The sequence below is a fragment of the Mobula birostris genome, chromosome X (genome assembly GCF_030028105.1).
Source record: "Mobula birostris isolate sMobBir1 chromosome X, sMobBir1.hap1, whole genome shotgun sequence".
Taxonomy (NCBI): Eukaryota; Metazoa; Chordata; class Chondrichthyes; order Myliobatiformes; family Myliobatidae; genus Mobula; species Mobula birostris.
The window spans coordinates 2,039,619-2,063,248 of NC_092402.1; the positions used below are offsets into that span (position 1 = coordinate 2,039,619).

The 23,630-nt window shown below is 48.2% G+C and overlaps 1 protein-coding gene across 1 annotated transcript in view; it reads right to left on the minus strand.

Moving 5' to 3' along the window:
- Window positions 1-17,898, minus strand: part of tubg1 (tubulin, gamma 1) — a 72,587-nt gene extending 54,689 nt beyond the window's left edge. The window contains exons 1-2 of the mRNA XM_072249111.1: window positions 17,814-17,898; window positions 10,399-10,511 (exon numbers count right to left, since the gene is read on the minus strand). Of these exons, the coding sequence (XP_072105212.1) occupies window positions 10,399-10,511; window positions 17,814-17,862 (162 nt within the window). The 5' untranslated portion in view covers window positions 17,863-17,898. The remainder of the gene's footprint in view (window positions 1-10,398; window positions 10,512-17,813) is intronic.
- Between the last annotated feature and the right edge of the window lie 5,732 nt (window positions 17,899-23,630).

Below are 23,630 nucleotides of genomic sequence, written 5' to 3' on the forward strand. Positions count from 1 at the left end.
CTACCGACCCTGTCCCTGCCCCTCCCGAGTTTATCAGCCTCTTGTAAGGTCACCCCTCTTATCAGCTGGGTGACCAGATCTGTACATGTAGAATAATGTTAAACACAGGCCCTTCGGCCCACAATGTTGAGCTGAGCCAAATCAATTAGTGACCAAACAGCCAACTAAACGAACCCCTTCTGCCTGCAATGCCCATATCCCTCCGTTTCCCTCATTTTCATGCGCCAATCTAAACGCCTCTTAAAAGTCCCCGATGTAGCTGTCTCTACCACCGCCCCAGGCAGAGTGTTCCAGACACCCACCGCTCTCCACTTTAAAAAAAAAGAAATTGCTACTCATATCTTCTTTGCAATTTCTCTCCTCGGGTTAAATGCATGCCCTCTGAGCCAGGTACGTTGGACGGTAGCAGAGATAGAAAATGTTCAGAGCCAGGGGTTCCCAACCCAGGGACCAACCCCATTAAGTCAGGGTTGGGAACCCCTGGTTTCGAGGGATCTGGAGCAAACATGAGTAGATGGGACTGGCTCAGATGGGCATCTTGGTCAGCATGGAGCAGACGGGCCGAACAGCCTGCTATGACAATACCAAGTGTGTTCTCAGCGGTGGCTTGTACAGCTGTAACTGAACACTCTGAATCTTGTAAATACCCCAAAGGCACCTGCCCTTAACCACCCCGGCTACGTGCAGCACCACTTTCAGCGATCCCTGTCGATCGTACTCAAACCGTACAACACCAGGGTCCTTTGGCCCACAATATCCTGCTAGCTCTAAAGTGACAACACTTCATTAATTCCGTTTAGTCCGTCCATCGGTTAATACAGGCAGCTGCTTCTTTGGGACAACTCTTGCAGAACAAAAACTAATCCGGAAAATGGCCAGGATTCCCTTCGTTTATATGGAAGACCATGCTTCTTAATCGGGACAGGAACTTGTTGCTGAAGAGTTTCTAACTAGCATCAGCCGTGTGTGTAAGGGGTTTCTTCTTTTATGGTACTGCGTAGTCTAATTAAAATGGCTTCTTTGTTATGTTATAATTGAAATGGCTCCTTTGTTATGTTAACTGCTGAGACAGTCCTCCCGCTAGCAGTTGTTTGGATCATGTTACTGGTAAGAGGGTGAACAAACCAATTGGGATAGAAGTTATTTTTTTCTGTGTGTCTGTAAGTTAGTATGATGTGCGGGTTTTTGGGCAGAAGGCGGGAGAGAGAGAGAGAGAGACAGAGGATGGACCAGGTGCTGTGAGTCCGCTAACGGGGTCGGACCCCGAGAGGGGCGTTCGGCGAGGAGGGGAGATGGAGATGGACTCGTGTGGAGTGTCTGGTCGACCACCGTTGTTGGCCCCAGGCAGCCGGTCGAGGTGGTCCAAGGGGTCGCAGGGTGAAGAAGAAGGATCCTGAGCTCCAACTGTTTGTACACGAAGAAAAGAACTTTGATAAGTGTGGCGTCTTTTATTTTCCTTTTCTATTTTATTCTCTTTTAATTATTTAGTTCCAGTAATATCTATAAACTGTATATCATTTAATTGCATCTGGTGTATTGTCTGTTATTTGGGCAGGGTGGGGTACCTCACACAGCATCCACACAAACTAATTACCCAGTTTGGCGGGGCCAAGGCTGTTTTCCTAGACGGCAGCGAGCCGAGCGACCCTGAGGCTGGCCGGGGGGAGCTACATGTGCATTTGTGTCTGGCCGTTAGACACTACACCGTACTCAGAAGTGCAGTGATTTCTGTCACCAATAGTTGGCAATTTGGAACGGTTTAGCTCACTGCGGTTTCGAGCATTCAGGCTTGGAGGTGCCAGAAGTGGCTGGGAGTGAAAGTCAAACAATTTCACCACTTCAACTAGTTATGAACGACAAATTATTTGAAGGTATTGGCAATTATCTTGAATGTTCCAATGTAAATGAAGGTTTGGAGGATGCAGTCGTCGATAACGTTGTATGGAAGCAGTCCGTTATCTGCACTCGGTGTCTGTGTTAATTTTATTCATTCACAGTCAATCATAAGAACAAGCAGAGGACACTGGATGAATTCCTCTATCGATAACTATTAGGAACTAATACACAGTTTTATAGTGCTGTATTAGTACTGGTAGCGTTCTCATTTGTTCTGCACATAATTTGTTACTCAGTTAAATGGTAGCTTGACTTTTTTTTAAATACCTTTTTAACTATTTCCATAAAACTTCAGCTAATTAGGGGGTGGCAGCCACAAATCTGGGCCAAAACGTCCTGGTCCCGATGTATCCCAATTAACCGGAGTCCACTGTGATCCCTCCTGCCCGCATGTCGTCCATATTCGTCGAGTCCCTGCTGATTCAAGAGTCTACCTGAGAGTCTGTCAGACGCCTTGATAACATCTGCCTCCACCTGCCAGCACATTCTAGGCACCCACCACTCGCTGTGCTAAAACACTAGCCCTGACTAATCAAGGACCTATCAAACTCCGCTTTAAATACACCCAATGACCTGGCTTCCACAGGCGTCCGTGGCAATGAATTCCACAGATTCACCACCTTCTGGCTAAAGAAAGACCTTCTCATCTCTACTCTAAATGAAACTTCCCCTATTCTGATGCTGTGCCCTCTGGTCCTGGACTCCCCCCCTATAGGAAACATCCTCTCCACATCCACTCTATCTGTGCCCTCTGGTCCTAGACTCCCCCCACTATAGGAAACATCCTCTCCACATCCACTCTATCTGTGCCCTCTGGTCCGAGACTCCCCCACTATAGGAAACATCCTCTCCACATCCACTCTATCTGTGTCCTCTGGTCCTGGACTCCCCCCCTATAGGAAACATCCTCTCCACATCCACTCTATCTGTGCCCTCTGGTCCTAGACTCCCCCACTATAGGAAACATCCTCTCCACATCCACTCTATCTGTGCCCTCTGGTCCTAGACTCCCCCACTATAGGAAACATCCTCTCCACATCCACTCTATCTGTGTCCTCTGGTCCTAGACTCCCCCACTATAGGAAACATCCTCTCCACATCCACCCTATCTGTGCCCTCTGGTCCTAGACTCCCCCACTATAGGAAACATCCTCTCCACATCCACTCTATCTGTGTCCTCTGGTCCTAGACTCCCCCACTATAGGAAACATCCTCTCCACGTCCACTCTATCTGTGTCCTCTGGTCCTAGACTCCCCCACTATAGGAAACATCCTCTCCACGTCCACTCTATCTGTGTTTTCTGGTCCTACACTCACCCACTACAGGAAACATCCCCTCCACATCCACTCTGTCTGTGCCCGCTGGTCCAAGACTCCCCCACTATAGGAAACATCCTCGCCACGTCCACTCTATCTGTGTCCTCTGGTCCTAGACTCCCCCACTATAGGAAACATCCCCTACACATCCACTCTTTCGAGGCCTTTCAGCAATCCATAGGTTTCAATAAGATCCCTCTCATCATTCTTCTAAATTCCAGGGAGTACAGGCCCAGAGCCATCAAACACTCCTCGTATGTTAACCCTTTCATTCCCGGAATCATTTAATGTAGCTTCCATTGTAATGATGTGATGTCTTACTGTGCACAAATCAAAGGGGGAACTTCAAAAAGCACTTTATTTCTCATTTGAAGAATATTTACAGCTCTGAACCAAACTATCTATTTTTTTGTCTTCTGCATTAGTGTGTCGGTAGAAAGGAGAAAATTTTAGATTTCACCAAATGTTTACTTTCCCAAAAATTAAATGTTACAGAGGAATTTTCTTCGGCGGTTGAACGGGGCAGGACTGCGTAAGCACGTGTAAGTCGGCCCGTGAGGCAGCAGGAGTATTTAAAAGAGAGCAGCTTGAAGGGAGCGGGCGACGGAGTAGAGGGAGACAGAGTAGGAAGGCTTTGGCTCCTGAGGCTTCGGCGAGCAGAGGCCGAGGACGAGCTTCACTCTGAGTGAGGTAAGGCTGGGTAAGTTTCTTTAAAAGGAGAACAGTCTGCAGCAGTATTTTATTTGAAGCAAGGAAGGCGGCGAGGCTGTAGCGTATTGGGTAGGTCATGGCAGCTGAGATTGGCCCCGTGGTTTGTTCCTCCTGAAGCATGTGGGAAATTAGAGATACTTCCAGTGTCCCTGATGACTATGTGTGCAGGAAATGTGTCCAGCTGCAGCTTCTGGCAGACTGCACTGAGCGGCTGGAGCTGCGACTGGATTCATACTGGAGCATCCGCGATGCTGAGAAAGTCGTGAATAGCACGTTCAGTGAGTTGGCCACACCGCAGCTAAAGGGTGCAAAGGCAGAAAGGGTATGTGTGGCCACTAAACAGCGTAGCAGTATGCAGGTAGTGGAGGAGTCCCCTGAGGTCATCTCCTTCCTAAACAGATATACTGTTTTGGATACTGTTGGGGGAGATGCCTCATCGGGGAAGGCAGCAGCAGCCGAGTTCATGGCACCATGGGTGGCTCTGCGGCACAGGAGGGAAGGAAAAGGAATGGGAGAGCTATAGTGATCGGGGATTCGTTTGTAAGGGGAATAGATAGGTGTTTCTGCGGCCGCAAACGAGACTCCAGGAGGGTATGTTGCCTCCCTGGTGCAAGGGTCAAGGATGTCTCTGAGCGGCTGCAGGACATTCTGGAGTGGGAGGATGAACAGCCAGTGGTCGTGGTGCACATAGGTACCAACGATATAGGTAAAAAACAGGATGAGGTCCTACAAGGTGAATTTAGGGAGTTAGGAGATAAACTAAAAAGTAGGACCACAAAGGTAATAATCTCTGGATTACTACCAGTGCCACGTGCCAGTCAGAGTAGAAATAGGAGGATATTTCAGATGAATATGTGGCTTGAAAAATGGTGCAAGGGGGAGGGATTCAAATTTCTGGGGCATTGGAACCAGTTCTGGGGGAGGTGGGACCGGTACAAACAGGACGGTCTGCACCTGGGCTGGGCTGGAACCAATGTCCTAGGGGAGCGTTTGTTTCTGTTGTTCAGGAGGATTTGAACTAATGTGGCAGGGGGATGGGAACAAATGCAGAGAGACAGGGGGGTAAAAGTAAAAGTGGCAGGCCGGCAAATCCAGGGCAAAAATCAAAAAGGGACACTTTTGAACATAATTGTATAAGGGCTAAGAGTGTTGTAAAAGCAAGCCTGAAGGCTTTGTGTGTCAATGCAAGGAGCATTCGTAACAAGGTGGATGAATTGAATGTGCAGATAGTTATTAATGAATATGATATAGTTGGGATCACAGAGACATGGCTCCAGGGTGACCAAGGATGGGAGCTCAACGTTCAATATTCAGGAGGGATAGACATGAAAGAAAAGGAGGTGGGGTAGCATTGCTGGTTAGAGAGGAGATTAACGCAATAGAAAGGAAGGACATTAGCCGGGAGGATGTGAAATCGATATGGGTAGAGCTGCATAACACTAAGGGGCAGAAAACGCTGGTGGGAGTTGTGTACAGGCCACCTAACAGTAGTAGTGAGGTTGGGGATGGCATTAAACAGGAAATTAGAAATGCGTGCAATAAAGAAACAGCAGTTATAATGGGTGACTTCAATCTACATATAGATTGGGTGAACCAAATTGGTAAAGGTGCTGAGGAAGAGGATTTCTTGGAATGCATGCGGGATGGTTTTCTGAACCAACATGTCGAGGAACCAACTAGAGAACAGGCCATTCCAGACTGGGTATTGAGTAATGAGGAAGGGTTAGTTAGCAATCTTGTCGTGCAAGGCCCCTTGGGTAAGAGTGACCATAATATGGTGGAATTCTTCATTAAGAGGGACAGTGACATAATTAATTCAGAAACAAAGGTTCTGAACTTAAAGAAGGGTAACTTTGAAGGTATGAGACGTGAATTAGCTAAGATAGACTGGCAAATGATACTTAAAGGGTTCGTAAACACAAAATAATCTGCAGATGCTGGGGTCAAAGCAACAATCACAACACGCTGGAGGAACTCAGCAGGTCGAGCAGCATCCGTGGAAAAGATCGGTCAACGTTTCGGGTGTCGGATCTTTTCCACAGATGCTGCCCGACCTGCTGAGTTCTTCCAGCGTGTTGTGAGTGATACTTAAAGAGTTGATGGTGGATATGCAATGGCAAGCATTTAAAGATCGCATGGATGAACTACAACAATTGTTCATCCCAGTTTGACAAAAGAATAAACCAGGGAAGGTAGTGCACCCGTGGCTGACAAGGGAAATTAGGGATAGTATCAATTCCAAAGAAGAAACATACAAATTAGCCAGAAAAAGCAGCACACTTGAGGACTGGGAGAAATTCAGAGTCCAGCAGAGGAGGACAAAAGGCTTAATTAGAAAAGGGAAAAAAGATTATGAGAGAAAGCTGGCAGGGGACATAAAAACGGACTGTAAAAGCTTTTATAGATATGTGAAAAAAAAAAGATTGGTTAAGACAAATGTAGGTCCCTTACAGTCAGAAACAGGTGAATTGATCATGGGGAGCAAGGACATGGCAGACCAACTAAATAACTACTTTGGTTCTGTCTTCACTAAGGAGGACATAAATAATCTTCTGGAAATGGTAGGGGACCGGGGGTCTAGTAAGATGGAGGAACTGAGGGAAATACATGTTAGTAGGGAAATGGTGTTAGGTAAATTGAAGGGATTAAAGGCAGATAAATCCCCAGGGCCAGATGGTCTGCAAACCAGAGTACTAAAGGAAGAAGCCCAAGAAATAGTGGATGCATTATTGATAATTTTTCAAAACTCTTTAGATTCTGGACTAGTTCCTGAGGATTGGAGAGTGGCTAATGTAACCCCACTTTTTAAAAAAGGAGGGAGAGAGAAACCGGGGAATTATAGACTGGTTAGCCTAACATCGGTGGTGGGGAAACTGCTGGAGTCAGTTATCAAGGATGTGATAACAGCACATTTGGAAAGCGGTGAAATCATCGGACAAAGTCAGCATGGACTTGTGAAAGGAAAATCATGTCTGACGAATCTCATAGAATTTTTTGAGGATGTAACTAGTAGAGTGGATAGGGGAGAACCAGTGGATGTGGTATATTTGGATTTTCAAAAGGCTTTTGACAAGGTCCCACACAAGTGATTATTGTGCAAACTTAAAGCACACGGTACTGGGGGATAAGGTAGTGATGTGGATATAGAATTGGTTGGCAGACAGGAAGCAAAGAGTGGGAATAAACAGGACCTTTTCAGAATGGCAGGCAGTGACTAGTGGGGTACCGCAAGGCTCAGTGCTGGGACCCCAGTTGTTTACAATATATATTAATGACTTGGATGAGGGAATTAAATGCAGCATCTCCAAGTTTGCGGATGACACGAAGCTGGGTGGCAGTGTTAGCTGTGAGGAGGATGCTAAGAGGATGCAGGGTGACTTGGATAGGTTAGGTGAGTGGACAAATTCATGGCAGATGCAATTTAATGTGGATAAATGTGAGGTTATCCACTTTAGTGTCAAGAACAGGAAAACAGATTATTATCTGAATGGTGGCCGATTAGGAAAAGGGGAGGTGCAACAAGACCTGGGTGTCATTATACACCAGTCATTGAAAGTGGGCATGCAGGTACAGCAGGCGGTGAAAATGGCGAATGGTATGCTGGCATTCATAGCAAGAGGATTTGAGTACAGGAGCAGGGAGGTACTACTGCAGTTGTACAAGGCCTTGGTGAGACCACTCCTGGAGTATTGTGTGCAGTTTTGGTCCCCTAATCTGAGGAAAGACATTCTTGACATAGAGGGAGTACAAAGAAGGTTCACCAGATTGATTCCTGGGATGGCAGGACTTTCATATGATGAAAGACTGGATCGACTAGGCTTATACTCGCTGGAATTTAGAAGATTGAGGGGGGATCTTATTGAAACGTATAAAATTCTAAAGGGATTGGACAGGCTGGATGGAGGAAGATTGTTCCCAATGTTGGGGAAGTCCAGAACGAGGGGTCACAGTTTAAGGATAAAGGGGAAGCCTTTTAGGACCGAGATGAGGAAAAACTTCTTCACACAGAGAGTGGTGAATCTGTGGAATTCTCTGCCACAGGAAACAGTTGAGGCCAGTTCATTGGTTATATTTAAAAGGGAGTTAGATATGGCCCTTGTGGCTAAAGGGATCACGGGGTATGGAGAGAAGGCAGGTACAGGGTTCTGAGTTGGATGATCAGCCATGATCATACCGAATGGCGGTGCAGGCTCGATCGGCCGAATGGCCTACTCCTGCACCTATTTTCTATGTTTCTAAGTATCTGTAATTCATTAAATAAAGTATCATATTAAGCAAGAGAGCACTTGTTAAATAAAAACTTGATTAACTTGCAGGCCTATAGCCCAGTGCATGATTAAACACAGCGAGTTGTGGACTCATGGAACGTACTACCTCGTTGTGTAGTTGAGTAGTACCTCAGAGACTTTCAAATCTGAACTCCATCGTTGTTTCAGCACACTCTGCAAATAGGAATGTGGCAAGTGTTGTTGGGCTGAATGGCCTGTTCTTGTCAAAAACTTTCCAATATGTTCCAAACGAGGATAACGAACAGGACGCTAATGATCAATGACATAAAGAGTTGAATGAACTCCACTGAAACAGAAATGGTGCAGAAGAAATTATACTGGGCGAAGAACTACCAGTCTAAAAGTTGAGGGTGTGGCCGATGTGACAGCTTCACCTTCAAATCTTCAATTCTTGCACCATGGAGGGGAGGAGAAGATGGCGGCACGACGCAGCGTGCATGGCCACTCCGGAATGATATCGGTATTTGTTAAGTAGGATACCATGCACAATCCTGATTTGATGGAGACAGACGTGAGAAGCACGGAGGAACATCTGGAGAAACTTCTGAAATGCCTGCTTCGCTGCCGCTGCTGCTGTGCGATCAAGAATCTCCTGAGGGGTAGGCCCTAAATCCTCGGCTTTGCCTATTGCTTGGCAGCCGGGGGTCAAAGTGCTCGGTGTCGGAGGGCTGGTTGGAGGCTCGAAGTTTTCGGGAAGACTCAAGAGTCGGCTGTGGTCGGGTGCTTCCAGGGTGCTGCATCGGCAAGTTTGCGGCACTGGAGCTTCATGGCAGGAAGAGAGTTTTTCTTCCTTCTACCATCTGCGTGAGATGATGGGACTTCCGAGAGACTTTGAGACTTTTTTTTTTACAGTGCCCATGGTCTGTTCTTGATTAAATTACGGTATTGCTTTGCACTGTTGTAACTATATATTATAATTATGTGGTTTTTGTCAGTCTTGGTCTGTCTTGTGTTTCTGTGATATCATACTGGAGGAACATTGTATCATTTCTTAATGCATGCATTACTAAATGACAATAGAAGAGGACTGTGTGTCCTCATCATCTGATCTAATGGCCAGAGTGAGCACAGCAATAGACACGAGGTGGTCTGTCATCCTGCATCAGCAAGGTCTCCCCCAGGCAGAAGCTCCGCGGCAGACAGGAGTATCGGGATGTGCTGTCCAAGCTCCTCTGGAGAAGCACAAAGACACGGGCAGGGCTGAGGACCAGAAAGGCAGTGGTCGGCCACGGAAATCCAGTGCAGCAGACGGGGGACATGTCAAACCGAAGTCCCTTCCAAACTGGAAGAAGTCCAGCACTGCTGTCAGCTCTGAACTCACAGAGACCACGGCAACCCAGTACACCCCAAAACAGTGCAGGAAAGTCTTGTCAGAAATGGTCTCCACAGAAGAGCTGCTGTCAAAAACACATTCCTCCCAAGCGGAAACAAAACCAAACAGACTCACCTACGCAGAAGAACACAAGGACTGGGGTGCTGAACAGAGGCAGTGAGTGCTCTGTGGACTGACCAGTCAAACATTTGACATTTTTGGTTCAAACAGGAGGCAGTTTGTCTGTAGAAGAGCTGGAGGGTGCCACGTGGGCGAGCGTCTGCCGCCAGCAGAAAAGTGGGTGATCCCAGCAGGTCTGGGGCTGAGTGTCTGCAGATGGAGTTGGTGATCTGATCAGAGTTAGTGGAATCCTCAATGCCGAGAAGTACAAGCAGGTTCTCATCCATCAGGGAGGCGTGAGATCGATCCCATCTCCATTCTGCAGCAGGACCAGGTCACAAAGAACTGTCTTCACCGAAGGGAACAGGGAGTTCTGCACCAAATGTCACGGCCTCCACAGAGCCCTGATCTCAACGTCATCGAGGCTGTCTGGGATTACCGAGAGAGACAGAAAGAAGCGAGACAGCACAAGTCTGCAGAAGAACTGTGGCAAGTTCTCCAAGATGCTCCGAACAACCTACCAGCCGATTTTCTTATAAAACTGCACGACAGCATACCTAAGAGAATTGATGTAGTTTTAAAGACAAAGGGTGATCACACCAAATATTGACTTAATTTTTAAACTCTTTACTGCTCTTTATACTCATTTGTTTGATATTTAGAAACTTCTCCTTCCATTATTTTTGGAAGCACCTTTGCGTGGGAGAATGTTTTTTTCTGTGCACTGTGTGTCGGTGAGTGGTAGCTCCATACCTGGTAGAAGAAAACGTCTTTCCTGTCCGTCCCCTCAGTGGCAAACTCTTCCACGATACCTTCCGGGCTGATGCCATGCTCTGCACAAAGCTGCTTCCAGAATTCGAAACCAACTGTCAAGACAAAAGAAAAGTTACAAAACAAATCACTCAAAAAATTCACCTTTGCACCTGCAGCCCAGATACTGGTGGGGAAACTCCTGACTGGGTCTCAACGCCCCCCTCTGCAATGGGACACTGGATTTCTCAACAGCAAGGCCATAGTCAGTCCGTGTGGGCAGCAACGTCTCTCGTCCCATTACGCTGAGCACTGGTGCTCCTCAAGGGCCGTGAGCTCAGCCCGCTGCTGTTCACACAGGACTGCGTCGCGGGATCCAGCTCAAACCGTGTCATTGGTCTGCGGATGACATAACGGTGGTCGGTCTCATCGACAATGACGACGAGACGGAGTGTAGAGAGGAGATGGAGCTGCTGGCGGACAGGTGAGAGAGGAACAACCCAAGCCTGAACGTGGAGAACACACAGGAGATCACTGTGGACTTCAGGAGGGTGCAGGCGAACCATCCCCCCCCCTGTGAACACACGGCTCCCGTGTAGAGAGGGTCAAGTGCACCAAGTTCCTGGGAGTTCACATCACGGATAACCTCACCTGGTCCCTTAATATCAACTCCCCCCCCACCCCTGACCAAGAAGGCACGGAGCAAGACTCCCTGCCCCTCATCTTAACTGTGTTTTACAAGAGCACCATTGAGAGCATCCTGACAAGTTGCATCTCCATCTGGTATGGGAGCAGCCGAGCATCGGACCAGAAATCCCTACAAAGGGTTGGGAGAAAACTGAGAGGATCACAGGGGTCTCCCTACCATCCATCGGGGACATTTATCAGGAGCAGGGCCCTTAGTATTATCAAGGATCCCACCCATCCATCCAGCATCCGGTAGGAGACTCCGATGCATTAAAAACAAGAACAGTCAGGGTGGGAAACAGTTCCTTCCCCCAGGCCATTAGGCTTCTGAGCTCCCATTCAAAGTGTCACCAGGTGATCTGTTCCATACCTTCCAATATGTAAAATTAATGCACTTTAGTAATGTTATTTATGTGTGATTCATCTGCAGGTTTTATCCTTACCTTCCTAAGTCATCATAGCTGGCCACACCAGCCAGCCAGCCACTCTAGTGTTGTTTGGTTGACGCTGAGCAGGTCAGTGTCAGCAAAATCAGGTGAGAGTGGGCAGTTGCGCAGAACGTGTTCAATGTTCTGTACCTTCATAAGTTATCGTGTGCTATGTGTATGTCTCGTTTCTGCAGATATATATGTTTATAAACGTTACATGCATATATAAAGTTAAATGACAACTTGATTTGACTTGACTTCCTTTGCACACTAGAAACCATAGAAACCATAAAAAAAACTACAGCACAGAAACAGGCCTTTTGGCCCTTCTTGGCTGTGCCGAACCATTTTCTGCCTAGTCCCACTGATCTGCACATGGACCATATCCCTCCATACACCTCCCATCCATGTATCTATCCAATTTATTCTTAAATGTTAAAAAAGAACCCGCATTTACCACCTCGTCTGGCAGCTCATCCCATACTCCCACCACTCTCTGTGTGAAGAAGCCCCCCAATGTTCCCTTTAAACTTTTCCCCCCTCACCCTTAACCCATGTCCTCTGTTTTCTTTCTCCCCTTGCCTCAGTGGAAAAAGCCTGCTATCTATACCCATCATAATTTTATATATCTCTATCAAATCTCCCCTCATTCTTCTACGCTCCAGGGAATAAAGTCCTAACCTATTCAACCTTTCTCTGTAACTGAGTTTCTCAAGTCCCGGCAACAACCTTGTAAACCTTCTCTGCACTCTTTCAACCTTATTTATATCCTTCCTGTAATTTGGTGACCAAAACTGAACACAATACTCCAGCTTCGGCCTCACCAATGCCTTATACAACCTCATTATAACATTCCAGCTCTTATACTCAATACTTCGATTAATAAAGGCCAATGTACCAAAAGCTCTCTTTACGACCCTAACTACCTGTGACGACACTGTTAGGGAATTTTGTATCTGTATTCCCAGATCCCTCTTTTCTACTACACTCCTCAGTGCCTTACCATTAACCCTGTATGTTCTATGTTGGTTTTGTCCTTCCAACGTGCAATACCTCACACTTGTCTGTATTAAACTGTGAAACTATAATCGGATTCTGTGACAGTTTTCCCTCGTACGGCTGAAACAATCTGTATGGGCGGTGTGCAACACAGTGTTTATAATTGTACGCTGCCAGGTGCGGAACAGTAATCATTTATGAATTTACTGATTCTTTGAAGGACGTTAAAGAACATTGAAAGCCCCTGGCTCCTCCCTCCCCTTTGCACTCTCAGTCCTGACGCCCGACTGTCCACCCGGAATGCCTTTTGCCTATGCAGATGCTGCTCCAGCCACTGAGCACACCAGCAACGTCCCACAAGAGTGCGAGTTAGGACCACCCCACTGCGAGCCTGATCTATCATTTAATTAAAGTCTTGTCTTAACCGCAACATCGCTCCGTCTAACAGTAGTGATCATTCAACCCCTCGTTATGTACCTGGCTTTGGCCAGATAATATTCAAAGACTCTGTTCCCTCGGCCCATTGAAGAACAGACAAACACTGTGAAAACTCACGATCCTCAGAGCAAAGTCTTCGTCTCAACTCTGCCTCGACCTCGTACCAATTTTGCCTCGAACATGCCTCGACCTCGCCTCTGTACACCAAAGCTGAACTCCATGGGCTTGGTTAGCTCATCACCATCATCATGTGTACGACGTCATTATTATGTGCCGTGCTGTATGACGTCATCATTATGAGCCATGTTTTATGACGTGGGCAATCATTGTCTTCCTTCTTTCCGCGATCATGATTGTGCTTGTGGTTTGCTATTGCCTTCTTCTGGGCAGTGTCTTTATCACACAATTGACCCTAGCCATTATCAATACTCTACAGAGATTGTCTGCATGGCGTCCGTGGTCGCATCACTAGGATTTGTGATCTGCACCTACCGCTCGTACGACCATTCTCCACCTTGTCCCATGGCTTCACGTGACCCTGATCGGGATGAGGGTGGGGGGGAGCTAAGCAGGTGCTACATCTTGCCCCAGGCTGATCTGCAGGCTAGCGGATCGTGGTAGAGTAGTGGTTAGCACGTTTTACAATACCAGTGACCCGGGTTCGATTCCCATCGCACAGCAGTGTAGTGGTTAACACAACGTTTTACAGTCCCAGTGACCCGGGTTCGATTCCCATCACACGGTAGAGTAGTGGTTAGCACGTTTTACAATACCAGTGACCCGGGTTCGATTCCCATCGCACGGCAGTGTAGTGGTTAACACAACGTTTTACAGTACCAGTGACCCGGGTTCAATTCTCATCACATGGCAGTGTAGTGGTTAACACGTTTTACAGTCCCAGTGACCTGGCTTCGATTCCCATCACATGGCAGTGTAGTGGTTAACATGTTTTACAGTCCCAGTGACCCGGGTTCAATTCCCATCACATGGTAGTGTAGTGGTTAACACAACGTTTTACAGTCTCAGTGACCCGGGTTCGATTCCCATCACACGGCAGTGTAGTGGTCAGCACAACGTTTTACAGTCCCAGTGACCCGGGTTCAATTCCCATCACATGGTAGTGTAGTGGTTAACACAACGTTTTACAGTCCCAGTGACCCGGGTTCGATTCCCATCACATGGTAGTGTAGTGGTTAACACAACGTTTTACAGTCCCAGTGACCCGGGTTCGATTCCCATCACATGGTAGTGTAGTGGTTAACACAACGTTTTACAGTCCCAGTGACCCGGGTTTGATTCCCATCGCACGGTAGTGTAGTGGTTAACACAACGTTTTACAGTCCCAGTGACCCGGGTTCGATTCCCATCACATGGTAGTGTAGTGGTTAACACAACGTTTTACAGTCCCAGTGACCCGGGTTCGATTCCCATCGCAAGGTAGTGTAGTGGTTAACACAACGTTTTACAGTCCCAGTGACCGGGGTTCGATTCCCATCGCATGGTAGTGTAGTGGTTAACACAACGTTTTACAGTCCCAGTGACCCGGGTTCGATTCCCATCACACGGTAGTGTAGTGGTTAACACAACGTTTTACAGTCCCAGTGACCCGGGTTCAATTCCCATCACACGGTAGTGTAGTGGTTAACACAACGTTTTACAGTCCCAGTGACCCGGGTTCGATTCCCATCGCATGGTAGTGTAGTGGTTAACACAACGTTTTACAGTCCCAGTGACCCGGGTTCGATTCCCATCACACGGTAGTGTAGTGGTTAACACAACATTTTACAGTACCAGTGACCCGGGTTCAATTCCCATCGCACGGTAGTGTAGTGGTTAACACAACGTTTTACAGTCCCAGTGACCGGGGTTCGATTCCCATCACACGGTAGTGTAGTGGTTAACACAACATTTTACAGTACCAGTAACCTGGGTTTGATCCCATCACACGGTAGTGTAGTGGTTAACACAACGTTTTACAGTCCCAGTGACCCGGGTTCGATTCCCATCACACGGTAGTGTAGTGGTTAACACAACGTTTTACAGTCCCAGTGACCCGGGTTCGATTCCCATCACACGGTAGTGTAGTGGTTAACACAACATTTTACAGTCCCAGTGACCCGGGTTCGATTCCCATCAGACGGTAGTGTAGTGGTTAACACAACATTTTACAGTACCAGTGACCCGGGTTTGATCCCATCGCTCGGCAGTGTAGTGGTTAACACGTTTTACAGTCCCAGTGACCCGGGTTCAATCCCACCGCTGTCTGTATAGAGGTGAACGCGGAAGCAACATGAAGGTCTTGAGTAATCTGGAAGGGGTTGGATTTAATTTGAAAACATTTCTGCCTGGGTGTGCTTTGCAAACAATTTAAGTCTGTAAACAAGTGAGGCTCTATTGAAGAGGTGGCGTAAGCTCGGTTCTGACCTCGGGAAAGGCGTGGGAGCAATCCTCCACTCCCCTCCCCCACAGAAACTCATCTGCCGCAGGGAAACGGTGGCGTCAAGCCGAACGCTGTTGGCACTGCGAGGCTGGACGCCTGCAGAGAGCTCTGCTGCCAAGAGATATCTGGTGAATTACTGTGCTCCGTGATCCCTTCCCCACTCCCTGCCGTTCAGAATCTTTTACCCAGGATAGGAATATCTTGGATGGGAACAGATTTATATCTTTATTTTCACTCAGCTCTGATGGAAATTCAGCGCCTCCAACAACAATGAATGTAGACAGCAAACCGGAGTCGTACGGGCTCACCTGCGACTTTGTCACCAATAGAAGTCACAGTCAACGTAACTGATTTTTCTCTCACAACCCTGTCTATACTGTAATTCTACATACTTAAACACATTATTCTGAGAAGGGGTCCTCAGGCTCCACCGGACTGTCAAAGGGGTCCATTGTTTCGGAAAGGTTACGAATTCCTGCTGTAACACCCCTATCGTATCTGCAGTATCTTCCAGATACCCATCACCATGTTTAAAAAAACTGCCCTGCACGTCACCTTTCAATTCCCTCTTCACCCCTCTAGTCCCTCTCCCCCCCCACCTCTAGTCCTGATATAAGGTCTCAGCACAAAATGTCCCCCTCCTGCTCCCCATCTACAGTCCAATAGAAAGGAATCAGCATAAAATGTCCCTCTACCCCTCCCCACCTCTGGTCCTGAAGAAAGGTCACAGTCCAAAATGTCCCTCTCCCCCTCCCCATCTCTAGTCCTGATGAAAAGTCTCAGCCTAAAATGTTCCCCTCCCCATCCCCACCTACAGTCCTGATGAAATGACTCAGCCCAAAATATCCACCTCCCCCTCTCTGGTCCTGATGAAATGACTCAGCCCAAAATATCCACCTCCCCCTCTCTAGTCCTGATGAAATGTCTCAGCCCAAAATGCCCCCCCATCTCTAGACCTAATGAATAGGTCAGCCCAAAATGTCCCTCTCCCCCTCCCCATCTCTAGTCCTGATGAAAGATCTCAGCCCAAAAATGTACCCCTCCCCCTCCCCAGTCCTGATGAAAAGTCTCAGCCCAAAACGTCCCTCTAACCCTCCCCACTTCTAGTACTGATTGGAGGTCTCACCCAAAATATCCCTCTCCCCCCTCCTCACCAAGAGTCCTGATGAAAGATCTCAGCCCAAAACGTCCCTCTAACCCTCCCCACCTCTAGACCTGACGAACAGTCTCAGCCCAAAATGTCCCTCTCCCGCCCCCATCTTTCGTCCTGATGAATTAAGATTGTGTTCTATTATCTCGTTCTGCATTGTACGGCTGCCGTAAAGTCAATAAATAAACTTGAGGACATGTGTGTCGGTGATATTAAACCCGATTCTTCTCCCTTGGGAGAGAAGCTGCCAACGCTTTGCGTCTGTACAGTCTCTGCAGTGTTTTGTGCACCCCCCCCCCCCTCCGCGTTACAGAGCAACGCTCTCCCTCCTTAGTTTCATTATACACTTTTTCTGTTTTTGCACTAGTTTTAATCTATTCAATATGCAATTACTGTCCATGATTTCATGTATTGCATTGTACTGCTGCTGCGAAATTAATATCTTTCACAACACAAGCCGGTGATTTCTGATTTTCTACCGAGCTGAACGGGAACTTGGGCCCAGTGGACCCAGCACCGGGTCGGACCCAGGACCCAGTGGCTGGTGGACCAGGTACCCGGGCGATGCTGGACTGGGGACCTGGCTGGTAACCCCTGGTAGACCGGGTACTGGGTCGGACACAGGGGACCGGGGACCGGATCATCCCAGGACCCGGCGGACCGGAGACCGGGACGGACCCAGGACCCGGCGGACCGGGTTACCAGGACGGACCCAGGACCGGGACGATCCCACGACCCGGCGGACCGGGTTACCGGGACGGACCCAGGACCCGGCGGACCGGGTACCGGATCATCCCGGGACCCGGCGGACCGGGTTACCAGGACGGACCCAGGACCGGGACGATCCCAGGACCCGGCGGACCGGGGACCGGGACGGACCCAGGACCCGGCGGACCGGGTACCGGATCATCCCGGGACCCGGCGGACCGGAGACCGGGACGGACCCAGGACCCGGCGGACCGGAGACCGGATCATCCCGGGACCCGGCGGACCCAGGACCGGGACGGACCCAGGACCCGGCGGACCGGGTTACCAGGACGGACCCAGGACCGGGACGGACCCAGGACCCGGCGGACCGGGTACCGGGACGGACCCAGGACCCGGCGGACCGGGTACCGGATCATCCCAGGACCGGCGGACCGGAGACCGGGACGGACCCAGGACCCGGCGGCGGACCGGGTTACCGGGACGGACCCCCACTGAAGCTACAGCCTGCGGCCTAGCGCTCGCACCGCGATGCAGACACCGGTCGCCGCCCACCCCATCACCGACTTACTCTGGTTGCCGCACTGGCCCAGCTGCAGCGTTATAATTTCCCGAGGCATCGCCGCCGCCTCCGCCGCTCCTCCCGCCAACCGCACTGAGCATGCGCACAAACCCTACAACCCCCCCCCATTGATTCCTATTGGCCGGCGGCACCGGTGAAATAGCGCCACCTACTGACCCGGAGTGTGAGGAGGATACAGGCGAGTGGTCCGAACATCTAAAACAGGTGCAATACCGCCCCCTACTGACCGGGAGTGTGAGGAGGATTCAGGCGAGTGATCCAAATATCTAAACTATGTGAAATTCCGCCCCCTACTGACCGGGAGTGTGAGGAGGATTCAGGAGCTTGGTCTAAAACAGGTGCAATAGTCATAGTCATAGTCATACTTTATTGATCCCGGGGGAAATTGGTTTTCTTTACAGTTGCACCATAGATAATAAATAGTAATAGAACCATAAATAGTTAAGTAGTAATATGTAAATTATGCCAGTAAATAAGTCCAGGACCAGCCTATTGGCTCAGGGTGTCTGACCCTCCAAGGGAGGAGTTGTAAAGTTTGATGGCCACAGGCAGGAATGACTTCCTATGATGCTCTGTGTTGCATCTCGGTGGAATGAGTCTCTGGCTGAATGTACTCCCGTGCCCATCCAGTACATTATGTAGTGGATGGGAGACATTGTCCAAGATGGCATGCAACTTGGACAGCATCCTCTTTTCAGACACCACCGTCAGAGAATCCAGTTCCATCCCCACAACATCACTGGCCTTACGAATGAGTTTGTTGATTCTGTTGGTGTCTGCTACCCTCAGCCTGCTGCCCCAGCACACAACAGCAAACATGATAGCACTGGCCACCACAGACTCGTAGAACATCCTCAGCATCATCCGACAGATGTTAAAGGACCTCAGTCTCCTCAGGAAATAGAGACGGCTCTGACCCTTCTTGTAGATAGCCTCAGTGTTCTTTGACCAGTCCAGTTTATTGTCAATTCATATCCCCAGGTATTTGTAATCCTCCACCACGTCCACACTGAACCCCTGGATGGAAACAGAGGTCACTGGTACCTTAGCTCTCCTCAGGTCTACCACCAGCTCCTTAGTCTTTTTCATATTAAACTGTAGATAATTCTGCTCACATCATGTGACAAAGTTTCCTACCGTAGCCCTGTACTCAGCCTCATCTCCCCTGCTGATGCATCTAACTACGGCAGAGTCATCAGAAAACTTCTGAAGATGACAAGACTCTGTGCAGTAGTTGAAGTCCGAGGTGTAAATGATGAAGATGAAGACAGTCCCCTGTGGAGCCCCAGTGCTGCTGATCACTCTGTCGGACACACAGTGTTGCAAACACACGTACTGTGGTCTGCCAGTCAGGTAATCAAGAATCCATGATACCAGGAAAGCATCCACCTGCATCGCTGTCAGCTTCTCCCCCAGCAGAGCAGGGCGGATGGTGCTGAACACACTGGAGAAGTCAAAAAACATGACCCTCACAGTGCTTGCTGGCTTGTCCAGGTGGGCGTAGACACGATTCAGCAGGTAGACGATGGCATCCTCAACTCCTAGTCGGGGCTGGTAGGTGAACTGGAGGGGATCTAAGTGTGGCCTGACCATAGGCTGGAGCAGCTCCAGAACAAGTCTCTCCAGGGTCTTCATGATGTGGGAGGTCAATGCCACCAGTCTGTAGTCATTGAGGCCACTGGGGCACGGCGTCTTCGACACAGGGACGAGGCAGGACGTCTTCCACAGCACAGGAACCCTCCAGAGCTTCAGGCTCAGGTTGAAGACATGGCAAAGTACTCCACATAGCTGAGGGGCACAGGCTTTGAGCACCCTGGTACTGACACCATCCGGTCCTGCAGCCTTGCTTGGGTTGAGACGTCTCAGCTGTCTTCTCACCTGTTCCGCCGTGAAGCCCACCATGGTGGTTTCGTGTGGGGAAGTGGTATAGTCATGAGAGCAGGGTGGGGGACTGTGAGGAGGGGTAGGAGGGGAGAGTGGAATATGTGTTGGCTACCGCCCCCTACTGACCGGGAGTGTGAGGAGGATTCAGGCGAGTGGACCGAACATCTAAAACAGGTGCAATACCGCCCCCTACTGACCTGAATAGGGTTATTTGAAATATTATGGAAAACTCTGGATCTAGATCCGAAAGACCTCTGCCTAATCAGAAATTTGTACTGGGAACAAACTGCCGCTGTAAGAATAGATGGAGAAGTGAGTCAGTTTTAGTAAATCGAGAGAGGCGTTAGACAAGGGTGTGTTTTCTCCCCTGATTTATTTAATGTGCACAGTGAACAATATTACAAAAAATAAGAGACATCTTGGGAATCAAAGTTGGCGGTGAAAACATTTCAGATATGCGGATGACACTGTGTTAATTGCAAGTACGGAGGAAGAACTAAAAAACTTAATTGATATAATTGTTGAAAAAAGTGCAAAAATGGGTCTATCTATCAATTGCAAAAAGACAGAATGTATGGTGGTATCCAAAAAGAAGGAGAAACCTATCTGCAGGCTGAGAATAAACGGGGAAGACATATAACAAGTACAGAACTTTTGCTACTTAGGAAGCTGGGTGACATCAGATGTCAGGTGCGACTTGGACATCAAAAGAAGAATAGGGATGGCAAAAGACACCTTTACGAGAATGAAGAGTATACTGACAAACACTAAACTAGGCATGACAACCCACCCCAGAGTGCTAAAATGTTACGTTTATCCAGTTATGTTATATGTCTCAGAATGTTGGACAATATCTGGTAACATGAGGAAATGAATTGAAGCAGCAGAGATTCAAAGATTCAAAACACTTTATTGTCATTCTAACCATACATCAGCTCTGCAGGGCAGAATGAGACAGCGTTTCCCAGGAGCAGTGTGATCATAACATAACAAACGCAACACTAAATAATAAACATAACAATAAATAGCAAAACACAACAGCCACGTGCCAGTTAAAATCAGTTATAAGTGTCCAAAACAGAGTCAGGTGGAGCAGCTATTTAGCAGTCTGACTGCCTGTGGGAAGAAGCTGTTTAGTAGCCTTGTGGTTTTAGTTTTGATGCTCCTGTAATGTTTGCCTGATGGCAGAAGAACAAACAGTTCATGGAGAGGGTGTGAGGGGTCTTTAACGATGTACCGTGTCTTCTGGAGGCATCGACTCTGAAAGAGGTCTTGGACAGAAGGTAGGGAGACCCCAATAACCTTCTCTGCTCCCCTAACCACCCTCTGCAAGGCTTTTTTGTCGACAGCACTGCAGCTGGAGTACCAGGTTGTGACACAAAAGGTCAGCACACTCTCAACCACGGCTCTGTAGAATGTAGTTAAGATGTTAGTGGGGAGTGATGCTTGTTTAAGCTTCCTCAGAAAGTGCAATCTCTGCTGGGCCCGTTTCACAATCCCAGTGGTGTTCCTGGACCAGGTGAGATTGTCTGAGATCTGCACCCCAAGGAATTTGATGTTTTCCACTCTCTCCACTGTGGAGCCGCTGATGCTGAGGGGTGTGTGATCAGGCTGAGACCGTCTGAAATCGACGATCATCTCCTTGGTTTTGGTGACATTAAGCATCAAGTTGTTATCCCTGCACCAGCTCTCTAGGTGTTTGACCTCCTCCCTGTACATAGTTTCATCGTTTTTGCTGATGAGCCCCACCACTGTGGTATCATCTGCAAATTTAATGATCAGGTTCTCCTTGAATCTGGCTGCACAGTCATGTGTTAGCAGTGTAAACAGCAATGGGCTAAGCACACAGCCTTGTGGGGATCCAGTGCTCAGTGTGATGAAGTCAGAAATGTTCCTGCCAACACGGACTGACTGTGGTCTCTCTGTCAAGAAATCCAGAATCCAGTGACACATGGCAGAGTTAAAGCCAAGCAGCGGCAGTTGCTCCACTAGTGTCCGCGGGATGATGGTATTGAACGCTGAACTGAAATCAATGTACCGGATTCTGGCATAAGTGTCTTTTGCCAGGAGATGTGGTTTTTGAGGAGGATGCAAAGAATATCATGGATGAAGCGAATATCTAACAAGGACGTCATGAACAGAGCAAGGCACGAAAAGAGAAATAATGTATGAGATCATGGAAAGGCAACGTAACTTCATTGGACATGTGATTGGGAAAGAGGAGTTAGAATGCACGGTAACTATGGGAAAGATTGATGGGAAGAAAGCAAGAGGAAGGCAAAGACAAATGATGATGGAGACAGCAGCCAGAGAACTGGAAGTGATTACCAATGAATTGATCCACTTGACCCGAAATGGGAGTGTGTGGGCCATGGCAGTCAAAGCTCAAACTGGGACCTGATCATGATAATGATGACTGACCTGGAGTGTGAGGAGGAATCAGGAGAGTGGCCCGAACATCTACCACCACTACAGTACCTAAAAAATGTGTAAGAGCCTTCGGAGTCACACCACCAGGTTCAAGAGCAGTCATTACCTCTCAGCCATCAGGCTCTTTAACAAAAGGGGGCAGCTACTCATTCTATCTCTGGTGTTCCCCCACCCGATGGTCTCACTTTAAAGACTCTTTCTCCTGTTATTTCATGCTCCCGTTATTTCTCGCTATTTATTTATATTTGCATTTGCACCGTTTGTTGTTCATTGATCCTGTTAACAGTCTCTGTTCTATAGATTTGCTGAGTAGAATCAGAATCAGAATCAGGTTTATTATCACCGGCATGTGTCGTGAAATTTGTTAACTTAGCAGCAGCAGTTCAATGCAACACATAATCCGGCAGAGAAATAATAATAATAATAAATAAACAAGTAAATCAATTAAGTATATTGAATAGATTTTAAAAATGTGCAAAAACAGAAATACTGTATATTTTTTTAAAAATGTGAGGTAGTGTCCAAAGCTTCAATGTCCATTCAGGAGTCGGATGGCAGAGGGGAAGGAGCTGTTCCTGAATCGCTGAGTGTGAGTCTTCAGGCTCCTGTACCTCCTCCCTGTTGGCAGAGGGGAAGAAGCTGTTCCTGAATCACTGAGTGTGTGCCTTCAGGCTTCTGTATCTCCTACCTGATGGTAACAGTGAGAAAAGGGCATGCCCTGGGTGCTGGAGGTCCTTAGTAATGGACGCTGCCTTTCTGAGACACCGCTCCCTGAAGATGTCCTGGGTACTTTGTAGGCTAGTGCCCAAGATGGAGCTGACTAAATTTACAACCTTCTGCAGCTTCTTTCAGTCCTGTGCAGTAGCCCCTCCATACCAGACAGTGATGCAGCCTGTCAGAATGCTCTCCACGGTACAACTATAGAAGTTTTTGAGTGTATTTGTTGACGTGCCAAACCTCTTCAAACTCCTAATGAATTATAGCTGCTATCTTGCCTTCTTTATAACTGCATCGATATGTTGGGACCAGGTTTGATCCTCAGAGATCTTGACACCGAGGAACTTGAAGCTGCTCACTCTCTCCACCTCTGATCCCTCTGTGAGGAATCGTATGTGTTCCTTCGTCTTACCCTTCCTGAAGTCCACAATCAGCTCTTTCACCTTACTGACGTTGAGTGCCAGGTTATTGCTGTGACACCACTCCACTAGCTGGCATATCTCACTCCTGTACGCCCTCTCGTCACCACCTGAGATTCTACCAACAACGGTTACATCGTCAGCAAATGTACAGATGGTATTTGAGCTATGCCTAGACACACAGTCATGTGTATAGAGAGAGTAGAGCAGTGGTGCACCAGTGTTGATCGTCAGTGAGGAGGATATGTTGGCACCAATCTGCACAGACTGTGGTCTTCCAGTTAGGAAGTCGAGGATCCAATTGCAGAGGGAGGTACAGAGGCCCAGGTTCTGCAACTTCTCAATCAGGATTGTG